At 40.4% G+C, this 9,866-nt stretch overlaps 1 protein-coding gene across 1 annotated transcript; it reads right to left on the bottom strand.

Moving 5' to 3' along the window:
* Positions 1-814: 814 nt before the first annotated feature.
* On the bottom strand, positions 815-6,036 carry fem1b (fem-1 homolog b). The gene is made up of 2 exons (XM_079248080.1): positions 5,565-6,036; positions 815-3,867 (listed from the first exon to the last, which is right to left on the bottom strand). The coding sequence occupies exons 1-2, from the start codon at positions 5,810-5,812 to the stop codon at positions 2,232-2,234; spliced, it is 1,884 nt and encodes a 627-aa protein (XP_079104206.1). The 5' UTR covers positions 5,813-6,036; the 3' UTR covers positions 815-2,231.
* Positions 6,037-9,866: the final 3,830 nt, after the last annotated feature.

Here is a 9,866-nt window from a genome sequence, read left to right as displayed (position 1 = left end):
ATTCTTTTTTATTTAACCTTAAAAACATTACATTTTTAAAGTGTCTCAGTTTCCACCATTCCATTAGTGAAGGTTTGGTCAGTGGCCTTTCTGTGTGGAGTTTGCATGTTGTCCGCGTGTGTGCGTGGAATCTCTCGGGGTTCTCCGGCTTCCTCTCACCGTTCAAAGACATGCATGTTAGGTTAATTGGTTACTCTAAATTGCCCCTAGGAATGGGTGTAAGTGGTTGTCTCTGTGTGGCCCTGCGATGGACTGGCGAGCTGTCCAGGGTGTACCCTGCCTGTTGCCCAAAGCCGGCTGGGATAGGCTCCAGCTTCCCCGCAACCCTCAATTGGATTAAGCGGTTAGGATAATGGATGGATAGATTTTCAAACTGTTAAATCAGAGCAGACGTCATCCTGTCCTGCACCGCTGCAAGGCTCTTAAAGTGGAATAGATACAAATTAAAGACTGATGGTGCTGCCACTGTCTCTTAAAAGTCGAAGTGATAAATGGGTTTAACTCAGTCCGAGACTCCAGCAGAGACTCCAGGTGCTGCGAACTCCTTCTGCAAACTGTCGCCTTCACACAACCATTAAAGGTGGTCGCTCGGCTCATTCTCCTCCTGCAGGCCCCCATGCACCGCAGCAACTAGCCCAACAACGCTTTGACTTCAGGGTAGCTGCAGTTTATTATTTCATGATACCTTTTTGCTTAAACATGCTTTTTTTCCCCTTTGTTTTGCTTTTTCTAGTTTCCTTCATCGTACCTTCACATAAATGGTTTAATAATCACAGATGGCCATTACTGCCCATGTGAAACACTGAGCACAAAGTAGAGTTGTGTAATTTATTTACACAAAGCGTCAAAACAGATCATTTTCGTCAAAGACTTTTGCGATGAAGTTATTCAAGTTATCATTCAGCCCTCAGGACATGCAAAAGCAAGACCACCAAGCTAATCAATTGTTTCAGAAAACGGAAAAAAACACAACACTGGTTCATCAACAGGGAGGCATTGACTTTCACTGAAATGATCGTCTTTATAAGAGAAATCATCCCAAAACAAAGACAGTTAAATGTATTTTCCTATAGACTTTGACACCATCATCTTCTCATTTGTTCAACTTCTGACTTAAGATTTTTTTTTAGCCATTTTTACTGTATAAGCATCCAGCATCAACTAGAAAATTCCCCAACTGCTGTCTATGTATACATTTATATCCATATCCACCTTATAACAAATGTTTCAATAACTAAAACCTGTCTTGTTTAGCATTTCAGAGCATCAGTAAGAGGAATTAACTTAGGCAGCTACAATAATGTAACTTGTCCTAATTACTGTCATAACCCAATGTTAAATTCCAGGAGCATAAAAACTTAAATAAAAACACACAATATTATGTAATAATCTACTTAATGACTTTGTGGATATTATGGTCAGATTATTCATGTAATAAGGTCTTTTTTCTTTTCTTTTTTTATTAGTTGTTCTTCCTTCAGCCGCTGCTACTAGAAGTGTGATGATTAGTTTTACACAAATAGGGATAAAGCTGGACGACCTGGACTGACTTACGAGTTCAGCTAAAAAAAAACCAAGTTTGTTAAGATTAGATGAGCCAGAATCTGCTTTGCATTACAAGCTCCTGTCATCGGTTTTAAGCAAAAATGGTTTCAACAATAAGGATTATCAACAACAAAAAAAAAAAGATATGTCAAAAGAAAATTAAAAAAAAACAACAACTTGCTGGTTGGTATTAAGCTCAAAGATGTGAACATTACATTCCACATCTTTGAGCTTAATTATTTCTTTTTCTTTACTTAAATATACTAATGTTGTTGCCGTAAAACTGTAACTTTTCTTTGATAAGAAATAAAATATGTGGGCTGGAAACATAGAAAAAGAGTTTTGTTTCTTGGCAGGCACTCATTTTGTCTAACAAAGTCTCCTTGATGGCAGAGTGGTGCCCACACTTTAGCTGTCTGGCGTGGAAATAAGGCAAAAAGAGGAGCGGCACGGCTGCTACAGACAAAGATGTTCTCCCTCGGCATCACAAAAAAAACCTGTTGCAGCTGTCTGACACACTGGAGAACAGAGAGGACATGGGTTTGTCTTTGTTTTAAATATTTGTTTCTTTTTAAGAAATAAGCCAGTCATCTCTTCTGTCATCTTCAGCACCATCTGACCTCTTTAAAAAAAAAAACAAAAAAAACCACAAACTTTTTTCGCATAAAAACGCCAGCATGTTTGTTTCAGTGGTACTCCACAAACTCCTCTAAAGTTTTGGGAATCTGGTTGCGGTAGGTGATCTGGTGCTGCAGGACAGCTCGGGCTGCCAGGCACTTCAGGCTCATCTTCATCTGCGTCTTCAGCAGGATCTCTGACACGCCCGTGGTGCTCTTGTCCAGGGGCGTCTTCTTCTGCTTGTTGGTCATGTCTGTGTGAGCACCGGCCTCCACCAGGTTGATGATGATGGCATGCAATGTGAGGAAGTCGCTGATGGGTCTGTTGTACTGGACAATAACATGAAGCGGGGTGTTACCTTCGTGATCAACTGCATTGACGTTTGCGCCACAGTCCAGCAGCAGCTTGGTAACCTGGGCGTTAGGAAAGCTACAGACGTCGTTGGTGTGGAAATCATCCACTGGTGTGCTGGAGCTGATGGCCAGGTGTAACAGAGAGGAGCCCTCGCGGGTCCGCGGATCCAGCTGGATAAGTTTATAAATGTGCTTGTTAATGCTGGCCCGCTCTTCGCTGCTGCAGATGGTCTCGGTGGAGATGCAGGCCAAGTAGAGGAAGGTGAAAATGTTTGATTCGTAATTGTCAATGGCCTGCGGCAGCTCAGATTCAGCTGCCGCATCAACTCGTGCCATACTCCGCTGGATCTCCATGACGCTGCAGTTCAACACCTGCTCGACGGCAGACGCCGTCACCTGCTCCTTCAGGTGGACCATCTGAGAGAAGACCTGGGCAAAGCGCAGAAGGTCTTTGTGTGTGTTCCGGTTTCCTTTCTGTCTGAGGCGGAGCGCATGGAGCCACAGTTTGATGCACTGCTCAAACTCCATGTTGTCGGCATAGACGGCGCCCCGATAAATTATGGGATGTGACACATCTATGTTGTCTGAGCCCAGGACGCGCTCCCGTATTATCAGCCCCTCCATATGCAGAGCGTCTCGGTCAGCTCGGATGGCCTCCAGCTGTTGGAGCGTTTGACACTCGTTACGGCCTCCGTAGGCTTCCACAGGAGGCAGCGTCTCCTTAGCAACCACATTGTCGGGGTTGCGGTAGCGCTCCACCATGGCCATGTGCAGGTAGTGGTACGTTTTCTGGATGTCATAGTTCTCCCTGTCGTTGGCAAAAGAGGCACCCAGCAGTTCCAGGGCCTCAATGCGACTGTGGGGGTTGCAGTCAGCGTGGGACAACAGCAGCTCCACCACGTCAGCTTTACAGCTCTCTGCGGCCACCTTCAACGGGGTCATGCCGTGTCCATTCATCACCATGGCCGCCTGACAACTCATCAATTCTTTCACGATTTCTAGATGCCCTGCCTCTGCTGCAAAGTGTAAGGCAGTCGCTCCACAGTGAGCCTTGGCATTGGGGTCTGCTCCCTGCTCCAACAGGAACTTTACCACTTCCACGTGGCCTTTATAAGCAGCAATCATCAGGCAGGTGTTGTTGAACTTGTTAGTAATGCAGATATCAGCTTTGTGCTCCACCAAGTAACGGACAATGTCCAGGCGTCCATCGAAGCAAGCAGCACGCAACGGGGTAGAGTTCGTGATGGTTGTGTGGTTAACATTGGCATGGTGTCCAACCAGCAGGCGCACCACCTCAAAGTGTCCTGCTCCAGCGGCACACCACAGGGCAGTGGCCCCGTCGATGACGTATCTGCAGCACACAAGCAAAGAGACAGGTGAAGAAAATATCGTTTCCTGGAACAGGTGGCCTAAATCTGAACTGCAAACTTCACAAAAACACCCAAACTTTTCTGATTTATGGAGAACTGGATTCTCCTTGGCTAGCATATCAGTTTAAGCTAAGCTACCTCAGCTACACTGATGCTCTGTCTCATAGCTCTTCAAAAAAAAAAACCTCTCTTTCCACTGGGTTCATTTGAAGAACAATGCATCTGTAAAACATTTTGCTGAGCTGCATTTCTGGGAGGAGACATTAAATAATGTAGATTAAAGCAGCTAGGTAGACACCCTCTCTATTCTGCAGTCAAGTAAAAAAATTATTGGACCACTCTTGTTTACCAAAACTTTATGTTCAGTTTTAATGTCTGGTACAACCAAAGAAAGGTAAATTTATTTTTAAACCAAAGTGGCTCAAATAATTGTTTCCGTGACTGGAGTTAGGTCACATTCATACACATTTGCAAGAAATGGAAAAACAAACAACTTTGATGAATAAATTTGAATCAAAGCTTTCTATATCATCCCAGAGTGTAAAAGTGTCACACAGCTAACAGTAACCTCGCAATCACATTTTCCTGTTAACTGGATTCAATTTAAACTTGTAAAGATGGCCACACGATCATTTCAAAATTCATCCTTTTCTTTACTAATTGGGATCCTGCGGAACTTGAAGTCTAATCCAACCATTAGCAGGTGAGAGGTGGATACACAATGGACAAGCCGCCAGTCCAATAATCTCAACTAATACCTGAAACTAAGGCAGAGCCTGTGCAGAGCAGGTGAGCTGAAACTCACCAGCTGACCGACACCCTGCTGAACATATGGTTTTAAGGTGGGGGGTTACACATTTCTATCCATTATGGGCCTGGTGATAAATACACTCATTTCAATGCTGATATATGTTTAACTCTGGTGTTTAGTGAGGTGTTGATTAAAGAACAATCAATATTTTGAAGTTCATTGTGTTTACTTGCTGCTGATAAACTACATTAAATCCCTCAGATGTGTTTACTACATGTTTTTTTTTTTAAACAACTATTTAGAGATACAAAAATAACAATTGCACCAATTCCTCTGAAAAGCATTAGCACTTTTGTTAGAACAAAGTAGTTAACTGATCAAACATGGCTGGGTTTGTTGCCAATGTACAGCTAAACACCATTATGTGTCTAATACCTGGCATTAGACAGCATTGTAGTGATCAACTAAAACTACAAGTTTGAGCAAAAGTTATAAATAGGGGTGGGAAAATCGAATAAAAAAAATCTGGATTTTTTGTTTCACAATTTTAAAATCAATTAAATAAAATTAATACACTATCAAGTTTTGTCATTTTTATTGGTTTTATTGCTCTTTATACTGGTCTTCTTGATCATTATAGCAGCAGAATGATGGTCTGGCAACTGTGTTGTTTTCTCCTAACTAAAATCAATAAAAATGACTAACAAAAAGAAGTTTTATCAATTTTATTTTAAATCTACAAAAATCCTCAATATTAAAGATTTGTGAGAATCACAATTTAAATAAAATCGGCACCCAAAAAAATCGGAATCGAATCGGGACGAAAGCATATCATCACAGCCCTAGGTATAAATGTGTATTTAGACTTAAATCCCAGTACTTCCAGTACTCCCAGCATGTGTTTGGTCTGAATGTAGCAGCGCCTACCCGTCAAACCGAACCGTTCCAGTTTGTTCCGTGTCCACTTTGTAATGATCCAGGAGCAGACGAACCACTTTGTCGTGTCCGTTCCGAGCTGCGATGATTAGCGGAGTGGACCTCTGCCCGGCCAGCTGGGTCACGTAGCCCAGAAGGTACTGGGTCTCTGCCTCGGAGTGGTTCAGCAGCAGGGCGGCCAGGGTCAGGACGCGACCCTCGCTGGCTGCCTTGTAAACGTAGCCGGCAAGAGACTCCATCGGAGACCGACAGGCAGCCAGTATCTCCTTTTCCTTCGCAACTGTCGCCCCCAATGTCCACTCCTCCGAAGGAAGCTGCCTCCCATTAAAATGTGCACAAAAAATACAGCACTACCATCAAAAGGATAGGAACATGGAGCTTGTCTACTTCAGGCTTGTAGATGAAATGTTGGATATGAAGAGTCCACAGTCCGTGGGAGTAGATTCCATGTAGTGTCAGTGAGCTAGCAGATTAGCTGCGCTGCTAAAATCAATTACTGCCTGTTTGAGACTTCATCACTTTATATTGGTGCCTTGTAAGTGACTTAAACTACTTATCTGGTCTAGGTTTCCCTCTTAGGATCAACAGAAGAACGCAAAAAAAAAAAAAAAAAAAAAACCAAAAATAAAACGAAAACAAAGTACTTTCACCTTTTCTAAGTAGTTTCCCGGAAGTTGTTGTTCAACGTAAAAAACCCTCCGTCAGAAACTTTATCCAGCAGCGATCCGTCCTTCCTCTCCGCCCTCATTCTTCTTCGCTGTCTTCTTTCAGGTTTGCACAGGAAAAACTGTTCAATGTTGTGTTACTGCCATTAGCTGGACTAGGTGTCAGAGCAGTATTTTAAAAAGTAACAACTAAAATTAATAAAAGTAAAAACCAAAATGCATTACATAGGAGTCAATTCCCATGAAAGCCAATTTCTGCCACTTAAAAAACTCTCACAAAGAATTTCATTATAATGGGATTTAAAGTAATAATTATGAGATAGAAAGTAAAATTGTAATATTTAAAGACAAATTATGAGATAGAAATCTATTATTGTAAAACAAAAATATCAAAATATTAGATGAAAAATGCATTATGTGATACAATGCCATATTATGATGTAACATAAATGTGAGAAAAAAAATTATTCAATTAAAAAGCATTAGAGAGAAAAATTCATATTTTGCGGCTGTAGCTCAGGAGAAAGAGCAGTCGTCTTTCAACTGGAAAGTTGAGAAGTTAATTCCAGGCTTCCCCTGACTACATGCTGAAGTGTTCTGGGACAAGACACTGAACCCCAAGTTGATGTGCCTATCAGGGTATGAGTGTGCGTATGAGTGGGTGAAAAAAGGTCACTATTATGAACTGAAAAATAATAATTGGGAGATAAAAAGTCAGTAATATGGGATAAATGTAATTGTATTAGATACGAAAGCCATTATTAGATTTGAAGTCATAATTAATCAGATATAGTCATTATGAGATTAAAAATTAAAATTTGGACTTTTTTTAAAAAATATTTTTGAACAAAGGAAAATATTTTTACATGCATATACATGTATTTTCTTTTCTTTCTCTTTTTTTTTTTTTAAAAAGAAAATACATGTGACATAAAAAGGCAGATGAGATTAAAAGTCATATTTATAAGACAAAGTCAGTGTTATGAAATAAAAAAGTCAGCAGTGTGAGATTAAACATTTTGAAGTCATCCAATTTAGCCATAATTGTGAGATAGTCATTATTATTATTATTATTTAAGATAATATAATAATTTGTGATGACAAGAAGTAATTATGAGCTAAATGTTATCATTATGAGATAAAAACTCAAAATAATAAGATAGTGAAAAGGCCTGGTGTACAACAGATCTTTCATTGTTTTTTAAGTGTAGGCATTATAATGCAGTGTGATAATATCCTCATTTTAAGCCTTTTGTATTCTTATTAATGTTTAAAGATGAATAACTGATGAAAAATACAGTGCAATGTAAAATCTATCATGGTTGAGTTATCTTGATGCTTGTCAACACCATGTTTCATTCTTGTAGAAGCTGCAGAGGACTGATCTTAGTGGCTCAAATAGCAATGGTCTCCAATTCCTTAAGATCTAACATCTTGCAAGTTTTAGTGTTTCCTTGATTCAACACACCTGATTCAAATGAAAAGGTTCTTGAACAACTTGTTGTCAACTTTTTTACCAGACTATTAATGAGCCATTGATTTGAGTTAGTTGTGTTCCAGCAGGAAAACACTAAAACCTTTAGGAAGGTAGATCTTGAAGACCAGAATTGGTTGCCATTGATACAGAGGTAACATTTGTCTCTGTAAATGTGGATACTATTACACCCCAGTATGTCTTGACAATTACTGCATGGCTGCGGGTTTGACACAAGTATGAATATTATACATACAAAAACATTCTAAATATATGAAAACGACTTTAAAAAGAAAACGCTGCACAGTCCCATCACAGCAGATGTGCTCAGATCTGCACTTACTTCAATGATTTAAATCAGCTGATCTTCTACTAATAATATTGAATAAGATTAGGGTCAAATGTAAGAAGAAATAAATAAAACGTGCCTTGATGTAGTTTCTGTTCCTGTCCTCAAGTTGCTCAAACTTCCCACCAGTACCTCTGTTCTTCCCACTGTCTCAGGTGAAAACACCCCTGCTGTGAAAAGCACAACAGGAGCGCAGTAACAGTATATCGCCTGTAGATGGCGTGTTCGCAATGTTATCATTAATAACTTACTTACTAAGCCTGAACTATTATGTGGATAAAATGCATATATATTTAATAGAGAGAGGAAAAAGTAACACAATCTATATGATGATATTATGGCCAAAACAAATGTATGAAATCTTTTGTTTTTCCACATTCAGCACTGCCTTTTATGATAATTTGCTCTGACTGGACTAAAGTTTTGTAAAAGTTTTAATTTGTTTATTTCTTCATGCATACATCTGTTCCACTGCTTTTTGGTCTAGATACTAGCTCTTAGATTATTTTTGTGAAACATACTAGACATGTTTGCACATTTTTCAACATTGGTAGTCCTACTGCCTTTTGTCCTTCCATGAGAAATCATATGGGCTTGTACAGCCTCAGTCGCAGACAACACAACGATGGTGGACCTCCTCAGGGATGACAATGACCTGGCCTAAAGAGAGGAGGTGGAGCAGTTGGTGGGCTGGTGCAGAGACAATAGTCTTATCTCAAATGTTGACAAAACAAAAGACTTCAGGAAGAATCAGCCAAGCCACGCCCCACTTCTCATCAACGACACAGCCGTGGAGGGGTGTGGACATTACAGACAAACTCACCTGGTCTGTGAACACTGGATCACTGGTCAAGAGGGCACAGCAGCACTTGTACTTCCTGCGGGGGACGAGAAGAGCCAACTTGCCCACACTCATCCTCACCACATTCTACAGAAGCACCATATCACATCCTGATGTGTATCTCTGTATGGTGTGGAGGCTGCAGTGCTTCAGACTGGTAAAGAATGAGGAGAGTGGTGAGGACAGCAGAGAACATCTTTGGGACTCCTCTCTCCTCCATTCAGGACACTGCAAGGAAGCGCTGCTTATCTCGAGCTGAAAATATCAGCAGTGACCCCTCACACCACCATCATGGACTGTTTTCCCTGCTGGCCTCTGGCAAGAGGTTCTGCGGCATTCGCTGTAGGACCACCAGGTTCTGTAATAGTTTTGTCTCCCAAGCCATCAGGCCGCTGAACAGTAATTCCAACATATACCACAGTTACCTGACTTTCACATTTTGCACATTCCTGTATTGTATGGTACGTTACATTCAAGCTGTATTTTATATTGTACAGTATTTTATTCTATTGTATTTTTTTTTTTTTTTTTTTTTTTTTTTTTACAATTTATTGGCACATTTTTTTTATTTTTAACACTGTTGAGCCAATGAAGCAAAATTTTGTTCCATATACACTTTTGCAAATTCATTCATTCATTGTCCAAACCGTTTAGTTGGATTAAGAGTCGCGGGGGAGCACGAGCCTGTCCCAGCAGTCATTGGACGAAAGGCAGGGTACACCCTGGACAGCTTGCCAGTCCATCGCAGGGCTACTTTTGCATATACGAAAGATAATAAAGCCTGTCTAAGTATCAAATGTGTGCTGATCCTATTTTCTACAAATAAACATGCAGACCAAACACACTTTGGAAAGGTAATTTTCTTTAAATTTAGGATAACATTATTAACTGCCTTCTTTCTGATATTTACCAAAAAACATATAACTCTTATGTCAGTGCAGCTGATGTGAGGAAAGTGCAGGTA

This window comes from Telmatherina bonti, assembly GCF_933228915.1.
Source record: "Telmatherina bonti genome assembly, chromosome: 2".
Classification (NCBI taxonomy): Eukaryota; Metazoa; Chordata; class Actinopteri; order Atheriniformes; family Telmatherinidae; genus Telmatherina; species Telmatherina bonti.
This window is presented reverse-complemented; position numbering and strand designations above follow the sequence as displayed.